Genomic DNA, 19,916 nt, shown 5'->3' on the forward strand with positions numbered 1-19,916 from the left:
CATTCGAAAGTCTTCGACATCAGGAAAAGGTCCGAGCCCGACTGAGGGAGACCCCAAGTGTGATAAGTTGGGGGAAGAAAACCCATAAAGAATGTGAATTAAGCTTGGGGAAGGGAACCCCAGCAAGTGCTGTGATTGCGAGGTCCAAGCCCGACAGAGGGAGACCTACGTGAACCTGTTGCTTTGAGAGGTCCGGGCCTGACCAAGGGAGACCTGCGTGAATTTTTGCTGAACTGTAAAATAACTTTTGAAAGCTGGAGATAGTGACTTTAATGTGATGATTTGACAGAGACGGACTAGGACTGTGTTTCCTTTATTATTTGATGGTAGAGACTACTCCCATCATAGCTATAGTGCAAAGCAGGAGTTTTTTCAAAGCCCGAAAATTGAATGAATGTTTTTAAATTGTATCTCTTGTGTCAGTGTCATACTTGTGATACCATGCCTCCCTTACAGGACCCAAGGACAATGAGTGTCGAGAGCTCTCGACACCAAAGCCGCATGGTGCCCCATGGTGGATGATTTTTTGTTTTATTGTGCCGCTGCCATAGAACATAAGATGAGGAATCGATGGGAGGACGCACTCCATTGGAAAGAGTGGGTTGGCAAGACAAATTATGACAAAATGAATTATTAATTTGTGTATCACTGTGTTTTATATTGGCAATGGCGAACCATGGCACTGAAAACAAATATAGTCCACGTGCTGAACTATTGCCACATAACATTGCACCCAAATAAAGTCCTATAAAATCTGCTATTGTTACCCAAATGAATATATAATTAAAGTGAGCAACTTGTGTGTTGTTCTTTATATTATGCCTTTGAAATAGTTACAATTATCAACCAATCAACAAATGACTAATGTGTACCATGTATAAAAATAATGTTTGTTCATTCACTAAATACGTGTGTAGCTTTAAATACTTTAGCCAGGTTCAAATCACTACCTTCTGTGCTTTCTGAACAAAGTCCTAAACGACTGCATTATGGATCTAGGTTTGAGAAAAGGATGCATTCTGTGAGGAATCAGTTGTGAGGAAACCTTAGGTGACCTTTGAGTAATCCCTGTGAAGGCATCATGAAGCAAGACACAGACAACAGATTCAAAGTTCAAACAAATTAACTTTATTAACTTAAATGTTAGGATGGTTGAAGGCTTAACTTTCCCTATAGAAAGGTGGGATTTCCCTACCTAAAGAAAACTAAGCAAAGTCTAATTCAATGAGTTCAACTGAAAAGTCTCTGTCCAAAACCTATGCTTGCCCTCATTATTAAAGCTAAACAATGTGTAGGGATGTCAGCATCAAAATAAATAGTGTTCCAAATACAGTTCTGAGATTCTTCCAGCTCTGGGCTTATTTTCCAGATCCCCTTCCCCAAGTTCAAGACAGTTCCACAATGTCTCTGGGTTTCCTTCCCAGTTCCACAATGTCTCGGGGTCCCCTTCCCCAAGAAGACAACACAGTTCCACAAAGAAGGCCTTGACGGTCCCTTCCCCTAGGTAGCAACAAAGCTCATAACGTTTTAGGGTTCCCTACCCAAGACATCAGCTTTTCCAGCTCTCTGGCTTATACTTGGTTTTAGTCTCTTAATATCCAAAAACCAGTTCCAGGTCAACTTTACATTCCTTCTGGTTTCTTGACAGCTCATACAGATTGCTTTCTTATGCTTCACTTCAGCAACCTCTTTCATACCCTTAGCTTTGCTCTCTTTATTTTTTCTTGGCTTTCACAGATAGGGCATCCCTGGTCTACGCACAGTTGTCAGACGGTATGCAGTGATAATAACAAAATCATTATCAGTGAATATTAAATAATGAATATAATTGTATTGACTAACAAAAATAACATTTATTAAACATTGAATTCATGTTTTTTGTTTTATTTAGATGTATAAATTATTTAAATAAATGTCAAAACCTATTTTTCTAATAATGTAAATTTAAACTACAATTCTATTTTGGACCAGCAGATGTCACTCCCTCTATTGCTTTTTTCAATGCACTTTGACCGAAAACATGACGAGCCATTTTTTAGGTCCACTCATTACGCAAGCAATCACGTTTCTCTGGAGTTTTTGTCTTCCTTTGGGATTTTTCTGACTTTCTTCTTTATTTTTCTACCGGATTTCCTCATCTTTTTGTTCCTGCGTTTGGATTTGATGTTGTTTCTGTTCGTGCGATTGGTCCTGTTTCACTGGAGTTCCTGTTTTTGCTTGAATTTTTTCCTTTTTCTGGGATGTCTTCCTCTTTGGGTACATGGATGTGGATTTGTTCATGTTCTTTTGGTTACTGGATTCTTTGGAATTTGGATTTTATGGAACTTGGATATATATTTTTTAACAGAACTTTTCTTGGTAAGTCTTGTTGTCTTTATTTAATATTTTAAATGTATACAACACTTTGTAAATATGAAATCTTGTTGATTTTTTAAAAAAAATGTTGTACATATTCTTTCAAACGTAACTGAACATCTCTAAATTTTCTTCTCTGAACTCGGGTTTTTTTGTCGTGATATTGTCTGTGCTATTTGCAGTTGCTGAAATGTCTGTTCTTTTAAATGCTTGAGAAAACTCCAACGTGTAGGATTTATTAAACTAAAAGAGTGTCTTAGGTTGCTATGCCATCCTTCTAAATCCTCACTTTGAGGCGTTTGTATTTTTGGAATTTGTCTCACCTCTATTAATCAATTGTTCAACTCTTCAACTGTTAATTGCTGCCTACGTCCACTTGCAGAAAAACTGTTTACTCCCAGTTGCATTGAGCTAACAATTGTTTTAGAAGACTCAGATCTCGTACATGTGCACGACTTCCATATTTAGGTCCTTTTCTCATCCAGCATATTACCAATTCGTTATATACGATTTTTGTTGTTTTATTTTCAGTAATATTCCACTTTACATAGTAGACTATTCATTTTGTTAATAATGTTTTCGTTATTTTCGGTTAGTTCTTTATTTATTTTGGCATTTCATTTTCATTAATCACATGGAACCTTGTCGGACCACACGGTCCACCCATTACAGGTCACGTAACCGGTAACCCTAGGCTTTCTTGCCCACAGAGGTTCTTTTGTACCTTCACCTGTGTTCTGGTTGACATTCACTTGGCTTTCTCCTTGCCAGCCTTTTGGCTTTGCCACAATGTGTTTTATTCTTTGCCAGTCGCTTGACTTTGCCACAATATGTTCTTTCACACATTTCATTCTGTGGTGCTCTCTTGCTTTCACATTACTTTCGTTTTGTTTTGTTTTATTACATGTATTGAGCACCAGACCCAGGGGGTAACCAGGCGCATTTTTATGACAATTTACAGCTTAGTTACAAACACATGGTAAGTAAAGATACATTAAATATATACGAAATATACATAGAATATACACAAGAGGCAGAAAAGGTAGTACACGTATTTACAGCCCTACTCAGACAGGCAGTAACTGCTGGGAAGTAGGTGTGTGCAAAAATGCAGGCGGTGGAGAGACATGCGGGATAGGTACAGGCAAATAACTGGTCTGTTATTTGTCTGCGCCTTTGATCCACACTCTTTAGCAATATTCGATACCTGCTTTTCACTGCTTTGCATAAGATTCATTCTTTGATTTCAATATATTGTACGTGTACTTCATACACATTTCTCTTCTGTTCACAGGCTTCTCAAACGCTTTCATAAGCTTGTCAAAAGCTTTCTTTTAGTTTGATATTTATTAGTACTTAAATTCTCATTCTTTTGCTCAAAGTTCATCTTATTCGTATGCTTCGCCACAACCCCTCACTTTGGGTTCACAATATCTTGCGCATCTCAATTTGGTCAGTTAGCAATCACTTTGGCCCGTAAACAGTCCCAGGAGCGGCCCGGTTCAAGTGTTTCCTTCCATTCACTCACCGGCCCTTGGTGGCTTCTTCGGGCAGCTGCTTTCTTCGTCTGCTGCTCCACATACACCTTTCCATTGTCTTGCGAGCCCCGCTCATGCTCCCGTCTACTTTCCGTGGGTTGATGGAAGTTCTGCTTGCTTCCCGTGGACGCTGCCGGTAGCGTAAGGTGACTGTATTTCTTTTGCGCCTCGCAGCTCCTGCTGCGAGCACCCGACCAAGGAGGCTCCCACCACTGTGTCCCTCTCACAATCCTCCTGGACCTCAGTGCCACAGTCTCTCCAGGGAACTTGCTGGCATCCTGGTTTCCCAACAGGACCCTTCACGGCAGCCTCCGTCTCCAAAGGGTTCCATTCACTTCAGGCCTGGAATGCTAGGCCCTGCAACCCTTTAACAGGTTGCAGGTGTGCATCTTTAAGCACACTTGCCTGACCATAGTTAGTAGACCTCTATGGACATGCCTGACCCTCACAACAGTCTACAGGCCCAGTACTACAGTGGTATGAATGTGGGGAAATGAGGGGAAGTGATTGACAACAGCCTATGAAGGCAGGGGAGGTTGATTATTACAAAGTAAAGGGGATACCATGTCTCGCCTGTGGGCATCCTCTCCCCAAATCCCCAAGGACCCTCCACCCAGGTGATCCTCCCTCGCATCTCGACCCCCAGGGTCAGGATCCAAAAGCGATGGCCTTTCCCTGGCCACCTGAACAGAAGATCCAAGGGGAGTAGGTGTGAGGATACTCACAGGTTTTTCTTATCACCCCAAATAAATTAGAAATGTGCCGATATTAATGTGCAACCAAACAATAATATCTTTCTCCAGCATTTTGCGGAGTAGACAAGCAGTAAATCTGTTACTTCCTGACAGTAATTCTCATACTTCATCCAGCTGCCACTCCTCTTGCTCCCCCTCTTAACTTGTTCAGCCTCCCTGATTAGCTTCCCCACCTCTGTCACTACCCTGCTTATTCCCTCAAATTGATGTTTTTGCCTTGATTTATGTCCTCATTCCACAATGAAATTAATGACGCTCATTATGAGTTGGCCGGTGCATTATTAACATACAGGTATTAACGTTTACCGGCACGTTACCGCGCCGGCCAACTACGAGTTTGCCGGTGAGGTGGCCAGAATGACATCCAGCTGAAAGCTGGAGGTCATTTCGCCATTTTACTGGCCAAAAACAACCAGTATTACTGGCACCGGTATTACCGGTGCCGGTAACACCGGCACATCCCCCCATGGAGTCCAATTGGACTCCATGGAATGGGGATTTACCACCGTCACCAGCACTTGGAATCCAGTGCACATTCCACCGGACCAAGTGCTGGAAGCGGTAAACCAATTTGCCGGTATCTTGGTGGATTTACCACGATACCGGCAAACTCGTATTGAGGGAATTCCTCATTCTTTTCCTGCAAACTGCCTTGCTAGCACTGCAGTCATAAGGCACTGCAATGCAGTAAATGGCAACCATTTTTTAAATTGTTTTTAAATAACGTGCTTATTACTTTCTGGAGCATAATTGTACTCCTGACCCAGTTTCAAACCTGCGTACCCTTCAAAAACATTTCAAAATATTACATTTATTTTTAAATTTGGTTAATATTACAAACTCATTCAGGAACATTTCTGGTTTTCTGTTTACATTTTCGGTGTGAAAATGACTAATATTACTTACCAATAAGTGTTTTTCTGTGACTTGTAGCTGCTTAGAACCACATGCTTTGCATTGCCCGCCATCTATTAGTTGGTGCTGAGTATTAAATATTGTTTTTTCAAATTCGAAAAAGTGGGAGTCGACAACCTGTAACACTATTCGTGCGTATGTTGAAAAAATGTCAAAAGGGTAATCCACATTTAACTATAATTTGCTATTTGGACATAGTTTAAATTAGTTAGGATTCATATTTTGCAAAGTAAGTCACAGGGGAATTATCACAATGACAGTACACTGTTAAGAGTTCTTACCTTCTTGTTATTGGGTTTGATACATCGAACAAAGAAAGGATTGCACCTGCATCGCACCACAGCATGTGAGAGAAGAAGAAAAATTCTCATTAAATAGTGCAAGAAGTAATAGGACCTTAATAAATAGTTAATTCACCCCATAAGACTCTGTTTGTGGCTTGGCTCAAATCACTAAGAATGAGAGGATCACACAATATTACCTTGTGCTTATATAGCGCTAAATAAAAATGTTGCTCCTAAACTCTACAGTAACGTGTTCCTTTTGCTCACCTGTACGGTACTCAATTCATCCAATTGGTAAAGTCCACCATGCTGGAAAAAGAACCTGCGACTGAAAGATTACACATAGCTTCCTGCAGGAGGCACATTACTGTGCTGGGCTGTTTTGGTAATGGGTGGGAACTCTTTAGAACTTCAAATGATGGCCTTGCTATCTATACGGAATGAGGATGAATCTGACTGCAGTACAGAAACTGTGCTCTGGGAAGTTTGACAGCTTGCTACCAGGCAGCGCTGTACAGCTCTGGGCCGGTTTCATCATGGCACCCTGGTGCTCCTTTGCATCCAAAGTGATATCATCTGGCACCATCTTCCCCAGTTCCACTGTTAGGCAGAAACCTGTGCAGTTCCCTTAGGGACCACTGCAAAAGATTTAAGACTACAGGTGTTTGGCAGTAAACCCACTTGGTAGCAGTCTGTACCACACAGATTCACTTGGTAGCTGTGGTTGAGCAGTCAGACTTCCCTCAAGAAGAGTTAGGCAGTATATAGAGTATACACAATAGGTACAGAGATACAGTAGCACAAGCAAACACTGACCAGAGCTTTGGTGTAAAAGTATATAATTATTTATTTAAAGACACACTTGTAAATTACACTAGCACAAAGAGGTAAGTAAATTCAGCACACAGTCACTATTATATATATATACAACCCTAATTACTTATTCGACAAGTCTTAATGAGAAACACCACTTATTTTCAGAGGTGAGCGCTTAACATAAGATGGCACTCTAATAAGTTATTAAAAAGGGAGGGGAAAAGGCAGAGTTATGGAAGCACACACATTTCAATACTTTTTAAAGAACCACAGTAAGGCAGGATAGGCAGAGTTCTATTGGAGAGCAAGGAAGTCAATTGCAAGGCCCACTCTTGGAGAGAGCAAGCAGAAGGGGTCCAGGTTCACACAGTGGGGTTATGCCCAAATAGTCTTGTAGATAGTTCGCACACAAAGAATGAAATTAAAGTCAGGAAAAGTTAGCTAGGTTGTCCCAGGCCAGCCCAGGTTAGAAAGTCGAGGCTTTACTGTCACCCCGAACGATCTGTCGCAAGGGAAGCCAGGCGGGACACAGTACCTTAAGTGGGAAGGCAGCTCCATCGGGGGCAGTTGTTCCTGGCAGCAGGTGCAAGTCGGTGTTTCGTCCAGAGGAAGAGGAGATCTCGACGTGGAGGAAAGATGAAGGTCGTTGCACTGCCAGGGAAGAAACCAGCCGCGGAGTTCTTCGGTTAAAAGGTACTACCCTTCTATTCGCAGTAGTGGTAAACCGTGGTATACCGGTTGCCGGGGTGCTTGGCACGGGCAAGGCGGCCACGAGATGCTCCAGGAAGGCAAAAAGAAGGCAAAACTGGTTATCCCCACCAGTCAAAGGAAGAAGGCTCTCCGGGCTGGAGATCTCCTCTGTCGTCGGGAAAAGTGGTGAGACGTTTCAGCAGGGCTCCACCGGTGGTGTCGTCGTTGCAGGTCGGCTCAGCTTCTCCCTCCTCGGATTCTTAGGTCCTGTGGCGACTTCTGAAGTTCCAGTCCCCAAAGCCCTGCTTTTATGCAGCAAACCCCCAATCATTCAGCCTAGCTGTCAATCAAACATGCTAAGTGGTGAGTCGGCCGGCTCACCACTTGGGCCAATCACACAAGGGTCCGACTTGAGTTGCCAAGGCAATTCAGTCCAGGGTGCCTAAACCCCCTCCCACACCCCCTGTGGTACCCAGACAGAGTGGCACAACTTTTGGAGGCTTCTGTGGAGAAGCCCGCCAAAAAGTGGAACAAAGGGCTCGACTTGGGTTGGAGTCACAGAAGAGAACACAAACGCCATTTTAGAATCGAGTTCTGGCAAAAAATACCAACCGGTGAATTAATATTAAATAAATAAACCGGCGGTATGTTCGAGGCTATAGGAATTAAATAATTAAAGTTGGTAGCCTCGAACGATGGGAAAATCCCATAGAGATATATTCGCGGTCGAATATAAAAAGTAGTATCCACTGCCACCAGCCAAAACTCTATCAGGGGGGACGGAGACGTGCCCCCTCGAACAACAGGCCCCGACCATTACGTCCACAATATGATGGTTTGTACTGGTTTCTGTTCATAATTTGGGACTAGTAAAGCCAATGGTGACTTTACATGCCCTGGGAGACAGTAATCAGTCCCAGGGTATGGAGTCTATGCTTGGGGGTCGCTACGACACCCCTGGGTTACGGCACGGAGGGTGCTGTGTACCCCACATCAAAAACACATGAAACCCTATGGAGTAAAAGACCCCATAGCCCATTAAACACATGGAAAGACAAAGGAACACCTCAAATCATGTCTAAGAGTGGGAGTAAAAGAGTCTCACTCTTAGCAGGAGAAAGAAATAAACTCCAAAAATCCAGCAAAGCTGCTGGGGGACTCACTAGGTTTGGGAAATTAGCCTTTACAGAGAATTCTCCCTAACATGCACCCTTTTTCCTCCTGGTCAAACTCAAGAATCAGTTGACACACCACCTGAAAAATTCAAAGACCTTTGCAAAAATACCAATGAGAATTCAAGTACTTAATTTAGTGAGCAAAAAAGGAGGTATGATAAGGAATCTGGGGAGGAATCATCATATCCATCAAAAAGAAAATTCCCAGTGGTCATTTTTTTCTTCCAATGGATACATTCCTTCAAAAGATTATTTATCTATGAAAGACAAACAAAGATATGCTGAGTGAGTAAACAGCCCAAACAGGCCTGAGAGAGTAAAGACCCCTAAAGGGTGTGTAAAACCAGAGACCCCAGGGAGGGGCAGGAACCTAAGGGGATCGAAACCAAGCCAGTAGAGGCCTGTCCATCTAAGGACACTTGAAGAGACTTAGGGCCTCATTATGAGTTCCGCGGTGTGGCCAAAAATGATGGTACTGCAGTGGTAACGGAGTTAACACTCTATTACCACACCGCTGAACTATGGGTTTGGAAGTAAGGTGGAGGAAAAACCTCCAGCAAAATGCTGGAGGTAATTCTGCCAATTTACTGCCAAAAAACAGCAATTTCGGTGGAATTATCACCAGTACGCCAAAATAAAAGTCTTCCAGCACGATATACAAAGAGTTGTCCATCTCCTGACTCGGACTCACCACAAGAGGCTTACAAGGAGTTGGCACAAGAATCATGAGCACCAAGTTCAGGTCCTATGCAGGAACCAGGAATAGTGACCACCTCTTTCATGAATTGTGACACAGTTGGCACAGAAAAATAAGACCCTTGTTCAGGTGTCCTCTTGAAAACTGACAGTACTGCCAAATAGGCCCTACCTATCCCTATTTACAAAACATTTCTTTGGAATCTCACATTGCCCTTCTCGATGATGTAGTACATGGCGGTGTTGTTGTCTGTGAAAGACTGCAATGCAGGTGAACTGCTTTGAGCTCACGCAATGTAATATGAAAGGCCTACACCCAGACTACTCGAAGAAAGCTCAATGAAACATTCTGCAGGTGAGCTTCCCATCCCATCAAGGAAATATCAGTGACGAGAGGGGTTATTGGCTAAGGCTGCCAGAATGGGGCCTACTGAAGCAGTTTGGTCAAGGGTGCCCACCAAAGCAGGTCCTTGGAAACCTGTGGAACGACCAGGCTATTGTCCTTCATACATCTGTTGAACTGGGACCTCTGGTTTCTCAGCAGCGACTGCAGTGATTGCATCTGCAGTCTTGCTTACAGGACTACAAAGAAACATGATTCCATGTTTCCTAGCATCTGCAAAACCCCAGCTAGGGGTTCCCTGTTTGGTTGGAAGAGGGCTACAGGTGTCTGGATACTTGTCACTCTCTCAGAAAGTCATGCCACACACCATATCAAGGATTTACCCTATGAACTGCAAGCATGAGGAGAGTGTCAGAAGAGACCTCCTTGGGTTGATGTAGAAACCTAACTCGTGAAGAAGAGTGTATGTCTACCAGTGCTGACTCTACTGACCTAGCCCGCAGGAGTCAGTAATCAAGAGAGGGAAAGACGTGCCCTCTCTTCCTGTGAACATGAGACGTGGCCACCACCATAACCTTCATGAATAATGTACTGAATCAAGGGATTCAGTCACTTCCAGCAAGGGGGTAGCTCCTTCCTGTGAGGTTAGGAAGATGAGCCTGCTACGCAATAATCCCCCTAGGGGTGATGGTCAGCGGGACCTCACAAAGAGACACTTCCCTCTTGGTGATAAGGACTCCCTTTCCCATGAGGAACTCCCTTCATAATATACCCCACAGTCCAACAATGCACTACTGACTAACACGTCTCCAATATCCTCTTACATGTACTACTGTAGTGTTATACCAGAAGAAAAACCTGGAACTGTGACGAGCAACAGCATAGGAGGAATAAAGAGGGCTTGTCTGTTAAACACTGAGACGGAGGAGCTGACAAGAGGTATAATGAATGTGTTACAAACACAAAGGAAGGACTTTCCTGAGAAGATGGGGAAGACCCAGCTGTGCGTCATAAAAAAAGGTAGACTCAGAGAAGGAGGAAGTGAAGTCCGGGAGTTTTGAACTGGCTGGATCGAGGCAGCTGGGAAACCAAGAGAGATGCTGCTTCAAGTGCTTCCAGCTATGGAGAAGAAGTCACATCGGTACGCTGCTTGACCAACCCAGAGGAGTTGGTAATAGTCCTTGGAGGGACGTCTAAGCGAGGCCTAAGGAGAGTCATCCAGTCGGAGTGCCACAGAAGCTGCACGCCAAGAACAGATCTGAGGTGCTCTGTACATGGAAGATGACCGCAATTAGAGAACTGAAGAAAGGAGGTGGTGGCCTAGAGGGGAAACCAGGAGAATGCCCTTGTGTCGCTAATACTGCAGAGACACAGCAAATCATGTCAGAAACAGCAAAAAAAGAGAAACCAGAGAACCTTCCTGACCGAGTACAGAAAAGAAGGAAAAAACGTCGATCCAGTGACGCAGACCCCTGACACTACAGGTTAAGGGGAGAGCGGGAGACCCGTGGAGCAAGGCCTATAGAATCACTTCTTCCCAGTGAGTGGCAAAGATGTCAGAAGAGTAAAAATTACTCTGAAATCCTGCATCCTCGTCCCAGTGAGGGGCAAATATATAAGAAGAGTGAAGATCACTCAAAGACCCTGAATACTCGTCCCAGTGAGTGGCAAAGATATAAGACGAGTGAAGACCACTCCAAAACCCTTCATACTCATCCCAGTAGTTGGAAAGAGTAACACAAGTGTGGGAATCACACAGGAGCTCATCATATTTTCCTTAGAGAAGAACAAGAGTACAGAATAAACAAGAGTTAAGAAGAGACTGTATCTACATTTCCCAGTGTGAAGAGAAAGAGTCTGAAGAGTGCAGAGAACAGGTCTCCAAAGGCCTGGGAAGACCCCTTGAAGGAATTGAAAGAACTATTAAAAGAAATGGAAAGCGACTATTTGAAGATACCTTATTAACAGGAAGTGTGCTGAAAAGCATCCGAGTAGAAGGGAGTAGTCCTCCTGGTCTTTGGTTGTATTTGTGGTAGATATATGATATGCTATTTATAACATGCTTAATACCCAGAGGTTTCTAAGCACGGACCCGGGGATCGAACCTGTGTTGCTCCATGTCGTCTAGCTTCCAAAGTGAGCATGTTGCCCCTGAGCTATCCTCCCGGGGCTAGAGTAGCTTGGCTTTTGGACGGAGGACAGACTATTACTTTGAAACCTTTGCATAAGGAAAGGTAGGCATTTTCTTATTTAAATAAAATACTTGTGAACATGGAACATAATTGTCTGTCGCCTCCTTCTTACCTACCACAATACTCTCAGGCCAAAATACGATTGAATGGGAACCCTTTGAGTTAGTATTGTGCCCCACCTATTAGAAAATGAAGGTACATCCGATGTTTGGGGGGGGATAGAGATTTGAAGGTACACATCTTGCAGAGACACAAGCCAGTCATGCTACTCCAAAGCCTGGAAGGTTTGCACAAGTGTGGGCATCTTGAAAAAGCAATTCCTTTCTTAGGATCTTGTTGAAGAGTTTCAGGTCAGGCATGGATGACAAACAAAGGGGCGCTGTGGAGCTGCCGCACAAAATGACGGCTTCTGCCTAGGTTCCACACTTGGCTGGCATAATCACTGCGTGGAACCATGTGTAACATATCCTGAAAGACTGCCGGAGTTGGGACGGCATTCGCCGGAGATGTGCGCACAGACAGACTGAAGACCGAGGGCGCTGGTGCACGGCCAGCAGAGATATTGTGTGATGCTTCGGGACCCAGCGCAGTGCTGGACTGGGCAGGCATGAGCTGCTCCAGAAGCACAGGCGAAGCGAGGTGGCCTGGAGGACTGGCTTGGCCTGCAGCCCCTCAAACCGGATGTAGCCGCTTGTATGGGGGCATGGAGGTGCCAGAGCAGATCGTTACTGCTAGTATGCCTTGCTCTGCTGTGCGGAGTGTGACTACCCTTGATGGCTGCTGTCCATGTCCTACGACGGCGCCTGGCAGACCGTGAGTGATGGCTGTGGAGTCACAGGGAGGCGGTGGAGGGATGCTGTGGGCTCTGCTGAGTGGGTTCAGACATGGTAGTGACAGAACACACTGCAGCACACAAGGCACTGTACATAGAAAAGGAAGGCCATCGTCTCTCATATTACGAGGCAGGGTGGGGCGATCAGCGGAGGTGGACATCAAGGTCCAGGAACATACACAAGTAGTACAGGTGGCTGCTCGTCGCAAAGCACGCCTGTTAATGGCTGGACAAGCAATGCTGATAATACAAAGGTGCAGGTGAACAAACAATAGAGGGGCTTCTCCTCTATTGTTAGTTCACCTGAATGGAGAGGTTGATATACCCCTCACCTTGCCACAAAGGCCTGCCGTCAACCGGAGCAATATAAATACTGAAGTCCCAGCAGAACCACTGGTATAAAGGCCAAGGAGAAGAGAGAGAGTGCAGCGGTCTGGAACTGTGCTGAGAGTGCAGGTATCCCACGATTTTGCCATCAACCGTCCACACTTGCCCCTGGTGGATTGACTATGATGAAAGGCGCAGGTGAGCAGCATGTATCACTTTGCTAGCTAGGGGGACCTTCGGGAGCGAAGACATACTGCCTCGTAGAGATCCTGCTCAGCCTGATTAACAAGTCCACCCCACAAGGGGGTACCCAGATATGCAGCTGAAACTGTACTCAATGCATCTGTGAATGACAAACCTGACAGCATCACCATTAATGTCACCACCAATCGTGTCCAACTTGAAAAAGAAATGCAAAGGGTAAATGAGGCCGAGGGTAGGGTAAGCATGGTGGAGATGATATTCATGGGCTGCAGACTTTGGTCGCTACGCAGGTAAGGGACATGAAAACAGTGAAGGCGAAGTGTGAAGACCTGGAGTAAAGGTCTCACAGAAACAACATTTGTAGCATCGGGGCCCGGAGGAGTCGCTGCAAGGCAACATGGAGCAAGCAGTAGAGGAGCTTGTCGGGAAGCTTCTGCATAATCCTACGCTGTTGTCACACTTCACCATTGAAAGCCCCTTGTGGGGTGGAAAAACCTAAGTTAGGAGATTACCCATGTCTGATAATAGCACGGGTGCTGAGGCATAGAGACAGAGACCTGCTGCTAATGTACGCTAGGGAGAGAAAGGAATTCAGGCTGGAATCGCACACCATTCATATTTACCCAGACCTTTCTATAGCTGTCAAACAAGAACAACGTTCATTTCTGGGAGTCAAGAAACTACTACGGGAGAGGAACATTCAGTACTCAATGTGGTTTCCTGCGAGCCTGAGAATTTAATACGAGAACAAGACCTACTTCTTCACAGTGCCTGCAGAGAAATGTAGGTTTTATAGAATCCAGAATTCCATCCCTGGGCGGGCCTGTCACTAGGGTCTCCTCATCTGGGTAGTGTAGGCGGTTCTGGATGGCGGGGTGCATGTCGCACCTGTTAGATAGATGGTTTGCAATGGAAACAGAAATAAACACGTCTGATTGGTCCGGCTTATTGTATGTGCAAAGAGCAATGTCAAGAGCAGTAACATTTTGCCCCTTTGCAATTGCCAATGGGATATTTGGGGAAAGGTTTTTGAGGGGGGTGGGGAATCATACACTGCTGCGTTTGGTGGGTGGGGGTAGTAAGAATGAAAACTGAAAACTGCACTTGGTAGTCGCAGAACATGATGAGAAAGGTGAAGTTGCAGATTTGTCTGTACAAACCTACAATGTTGCTGATGCATGGCACAGTCACTTGAGCGGGGGCAGGGCACTAAGATTTTAAGTTGGACGGTTTGGGCGTTATGCAACCCTATAAAGGCCTGCAAAATTGCTGCATATGCAAATACACAAGGGGACAAGGCATTCCTGCAGGAAACTCAAGCACGGGCGCAGCAGGCTAAAGCATTTACACAGGGATGGGGTGAAAACTGTTATTACACATCCTAATCAACCAGGGTGTGGGGGTAACAACCCTGATACACCGCTCATTGCAATTTGTGCTTAAGGGCTCCTCCATAGATGAGGATGGTAGGTACGTTTGGAACTGCAGAAGAGGGAAGTACTGCTAGTTAACGTGTACAGGCCCAATATAGCTGACCCAGAGTTTTATGATAAGATCTTTCTACTTGTTTCTGCATACCAACAGCAAATATAATTTGTAGGGGGGCCCTGGATATAATAGTGGACATTGATGGTGACAGAACAGGGTCAGCCCACAGGACACCTACCAGATCAGCATGCACGGTAGTCAACAACACACATGCGCTGGGGATAGTGGATGTGTGGAGGGTGCTACATGACACACAGAGAATACACATACTATTCTTCAGTTCAGAACATGCACTCTCAGATAGACATGTGGCTTGTGTCATCCAGGCTGACTAACACTATCTCGGCCTGTGACATTTTGCCTCGGACCCTCTCAAATCACTCCCCAGTATCTTTGATACAAAACCTGTAGGAAGGGGGATGCCAGAGACCACATGGTGATTTAAACCAGCAGCACTGCTGGATCCAGCATTTCTATACAAGCACGTGACATCTTATTTTCGAGAGCAATGTTCGATTGGTCACCTCCATAGCATTGCTCTGGCAGGCGTTTAAAGTGTACATAAAAATGATAGCCATGGCCACGGAATTTGGAGTTCTGAAAATCATTAGGAAAGACCTTGACGCGGTAGAAACCAGAATGCAGGCGCTCCAACAGGCATATGCGTACAGGCCGTCTCTCAGGCAGCAGGCAGATATTACATCGGAAATGGATAGCCTCCGCAAAGCTGTGCAGAGGGAATTATTTTTGTTGATTTATTTATTGGATATTTATAATGTGCCTATACACAAATTGGGCCTCATCACGAGTTGGGCACTAACCCTGGTGGTAAAAGCCGGGGCTATTAGCCCTACCGCCAAACTGCGCGGCGCTATTAGCACCGGATCACGGGTTTGGCGGTACGGTAAGTCCCCATTCCCTAATGGGCCCATTCGGGAAGAAAATCGGCAAAATCGCAGCGGATTTGCCTCCAGCTCAGAGCTGGGGGTAAATCCGCCAAGCCTGTGATTTGGCGGACCCTTAACTGCAGCGGTAATAGCGTAATAGTGTTACCGCTGCATTTAAGGGTTACCGCCAAACTCGTGATAAGGCAGAATGTGTTTGGAGGCACAACATGACAAGAGGGGGGGGGAACAGGGAGGACAAAACAAAAACGATCACACTAGGCCTTGTGACATTCAGAACGTGCAAGTGCAGTAAGAGAAGTGCAGGGGAGAGGTGAAGGGAAAAGTGCCAGTTAGGGCGGAAGAGCCTGTGAGAAAAAGCGAGTGCCATGCGGGGAGTGAGCAAGCCAATGATGGCAAGGAAAGATCGGGAGGTGGCATACAGACCGGGCCCGGCTGCTGACCCAGGTGATCAGGACAGAGATGGAAAACGGGAACATACCACATTTGAAGTCTGATGACGGATCGGTGGTGCACACGAATGAGGGCATAAACAATGCCTTCTTGTCCTACCACTACAACTGATATCAACCAAAGGATTTCGCTATGCAGGCAGAGATAAGACAATACCTACTGAGATTTCGATGTTGATACTGTCTAGAAAGGCAAGCGTGGATTTACCAACCACGCAGTCACTAGAGGAGATTAATGCGGCTGTACTTGAAGTGCCGTGGGGCAAAGCACCTGGCGCTATGCCTGGTGGCCGAGTTTTACATGGAGTACCAGGAAATACTTTCCCTGTATTTGCTTCAGTTATGGAAGGAAGCGCTACATAGGGGCTTGTGATAAATCCTGCTGAGTCATCACTAAACCGCAGCTTAAGATCTCCTCCCATGTGGCCAGGGGAAGGCAGATGCTACCTGATCCTAATCCAGGGGGTGATATGAGTGAGATTCACATGGGAGGAGATGGCGATAAGGGCGAAGTTGTGACTCCTTTGGGAGGGATGTAGTATTCCTCTTTGGATGAGGATGAGTGTTCCGTAATTCCCAAGAATCTGATGGACTGCTTTCACGGCACAAATCCCTCCCATGAGAAAACCCAAAGAACTGTCTTTCTGAACAGAATAAGTTACACACCTTGGGAGTTTCTAAATGTAATCTGATATCATCAAATGGCCATGATTCTGTCTTGGGTTAAAGTTTTAGCCCTAATGTTAAATTACACATTACTCCTAAAACATTTCCTAATGCTAATAGCATCCATTTTACCAGTCAAATAGAAGAACAAGTTACTTACCAACTGGTAACGTTCTTTCGATTGGATGTTCCTCCAACGTATTCCTCATCTTAGATGTATTCCATCCAGCTTTAGCTGCTGCGGAAAAAAGAATTCTCGGCAGAGGGCACCGTGCGTCGATGTCGAGTCGATGGTCCCTCCAAGGCCTCCGTCGAGGGTGACGTCATCGGGTGTATAAGTAGCACGCGCGGCGCCCGTTGGCCTCAGTCCTGTTTTTCCCACCTTCTTTATTGATTTCTCATTGTGTAGACTGTGCCGGCAGACAGGTATTTGCCTTGTGAGAGTTAGAGTGGCAATAACAAGGAAAAATCTACAGAGGGGTAGGTTGGGAGGGCGATGAGGAATACGTTGGAGGAACATCCAATCGAAATAACGTTACCAGTTTGTAAGTAACTTGTTGTTCGAGTGGATTGTGTCCTCCAACGTATTCCTCATCTTAGATGGACTCCCAAAGCAGTATGGACAATTTCTCTGGAAGAGGGGTTAGATTTTTTGATACCCCTAGATGGCTGAATATAGTACTGCTTTACCAAAATTCAGCTCCTTAGACTGGGAAGCATCCAGGCTATAGAATTTTGAAAAAGTATGCAGAGAGGACCAAGTTGCTGCTTCACAAATGGACCTTATAGGAAAACCTCTTTGTAGGGCTGTCGAAGAGGCGATGCCTCTGGTGGAATGAGCCCTTAAACCTTCTGGTGGGGCTTTTTGTGCTAATCTGTAGCATTGTGAAATACAAATCACAATCCAGCGTGATATTGTTTGTTTTGTCACTGACTGGCCCAATAGTTTTCCTTTGTAGCCAATAAAAAGTTGATTGTCCACTCTAAGCTTAGAAAGCCTAGGAATGTAAAAGCTTAAAGCTCTTTTCGGATCCAACCTGTGTAACCTTTCTTCCTCCTTACTAGGATGAGGTGGAGGATAGAATGCGGGTAAAACAATTCTCTGACTTAGATATAAATCAGATACCACTTTTGGCAAAAATGAGGGTTTAACGCAAGATTACCTTTAATGGTTCCAACATTTAGACCTCTACGTGCTAGGGTCAGGAGGAAGGAAAGTACTTCCGGAATAGAACATAGAAAAGGATCGACATTATTTTCTCTGCACAAGTTGCAAAACTTTTTCCAACTGCAACAGTATAGAGACTTTGCTGCTGGCCTTCTTGCCGAAAGCAACACTTCCATGATGTCATCTGGAAGGTTCCAATCCTTGTATCTCAGCCTTTCAGATACCAAGCGTAAAGGTTGAGCGTTTTGACCTCTGGATGGATAACCCGACCCTCCATTTGAGAGAGAAGGTTCTCTCTCTGAGGAAGACGTACTGGAGGACAGATGGACATGTCTAGAAGGTCCGGGTACCACGTTCTCCTGGCCCAATTCGGGGCAATTAGGATCATGTGGTTTCCAAAGCGTCTCAGTCTCCTGATGACCTGAGGAATGACGGGAATCGGAGGGAACGCGTTCAATAGTGGGAAATTCCACTCAACGATGAACACGTACCCCAGGGCTCCTCTCAGGGGAAATTCCCTTGAGCAAAATATTTCGCACTTCTGGTTGATTCCGGTCGCAAATAGGTCCACTTGAGGGGTTCCCCATAGGGCAAAGATCTCTTGAATGACTTCCTGAGCCAGTTCCCATTCGTGGGACACCGTGCTCTACCTGCTCAGAGTGTCTGCCATCATAATCTCTTCTCCAGATAGGTGAACTGCCGTTAAAGAGATTCCTTCTTGGATTGCCCAATACCAGAGCTGCATTGCCTCTCTGCACAGAGGTAGTGACCCTACACCTCCTCTTTTGTTTAGATAATGCATGGCCACTGTGTTGTCCGTCATTATCAGGACATTTTTCCCCTGACAGATGGCAGGAAAACTTTCAGCGCTAGTCTGATTGCTCTCAGCTCCAGAAGGTTGATGTGTAGTTTGGACTCCGATGGAGACCAACGACCGCTGATTGTCAGATCGTTGGGATGAACTTCCCACCCTTTGAGTGAGGCGTCTGTCACTACTGTGATCTACGGCCATGGTTGCCAAAAAAGTTCTCCCTTCAGGATATTCTCGGATTAAGTCCACCATAGAAGATCTTGACGAACCTTGTTCGGAATTTGGAGAAGATCCGTCATTCGACCTGAGAACTGGGACCACTGAGTCTTTAGAGCCCATTGAAGGGATCTCATTCTCATAAGTGCCTCTGGTACCAGAAAGATGCAGGATGCCATGAGGCCGAGTAACCGTAAGAAGTCGTAGGCCTGAAGATTTTGGGCATTTTGGAATTTGGAAACTATTTGAAGAATGTCTTGAGCCCTCGACCTGGAAGGCAAGCTCTTTCCCAGGGATGTGTCTAATACAGCTCCTATATATTGGAGCCATTGAGAATGTGTCATTTGTGACTTCTTGAAATTGAGGGAGAAGCCCAGTCTGTGGAGGAAGTGGCAGGTGACTTTCAGGTGATCTACTACCTGTTCGGCAGAACATGCTCTGATCAGCCAATCGTCCAGGTAGGGGTAGACGTGAATCCCCCCTCTCCTGAGGTGCGCTGCCACCACTACCATCAGTTCGGTGAAGACCCGCGGGGGAGAGGTCAATCCGAATGGCAGGACTCGAAACTGATAATGTGAGTCGCCAACTACGAACGTCAGGTATTTTCTGTGCTTGAGATGAATCGGCACATGAAAATAAGCATACTGGAGATCCAATGACACCAACCAATCCTGGAGTTGAAGGGTCTGAAGGATCTGAGAATGGGTAACCATCTTGAACCTGTCCTTCCTGAGGAACTTGTTCAAGTTTCTTAAGTCCAGGATGTGTCTCAGTCCTCCGTCCTTTTTGGGGATAAAGAAATACAGGGAGTACCATCCCTTGTTCCTCTCCGCTGCAGGCACCGGTTCTATAGCACCTTTCTCCAGCAGGGATAAAACTTCCTGCTGTAGGAGTGGGTCTGAAACCTGCAAAGGGTGTCTCCTTGGTGGATTGCTTTGAGGTTGCGTTAGAAAAGGAAGGCAGTAACCTTGGGCTATTATTTCTAGAGCCCAAACATCTGAAGTAATGGCTCGCCATTCTTGCAGATGCTGTGACAGCCTGCCTCCTACAGGTGTCTTGTGATGCAAGTCCTCAAAGTGGTTTTGAGG

At 45.4% G+C, this 19,916-nt stretch overlaps 1 protein-coding gene across 2 annotated transcripts in view; it reads right to left on the reverse strand.

Moving 5' to 3' along the window:
* MYO15A (myosin XVA) overlaps positions 1–19,916 on the reverse strand; it is a 3,541,761-nt gene that overhangs the window by 2,756,040 nt on the left and 765,805 nt on the right. For both annotated transcript variants that reach the window (XM_069645706.1, XM_069645705.1), the window contains exon 19: positions 5,845–5,890. In XM_069645706.1, the coding sequence (XP_069501807.1) occupies positions 5,845–5,890 (46 nt within the window). The remainder of the gene's footprint in view (positions 1–5,844; positions 5,891–19,916) is intronic.

This window comes from Ambystoma mexicanum, chromosome 2p (assembly GCF_040938575.1).
Source record: "Ambystoma mexicanum isolate Mex_15411 chromosome 2p, UKY_AmexF1_1, whole genome shotgun sequence".
Taxonomy (NCBI): Eukaryota; Metazoa; Chordata; class Amphibia; order Caudata; family Ambystomatidae; genus Ambystoma; species Ambystoma mexicanum.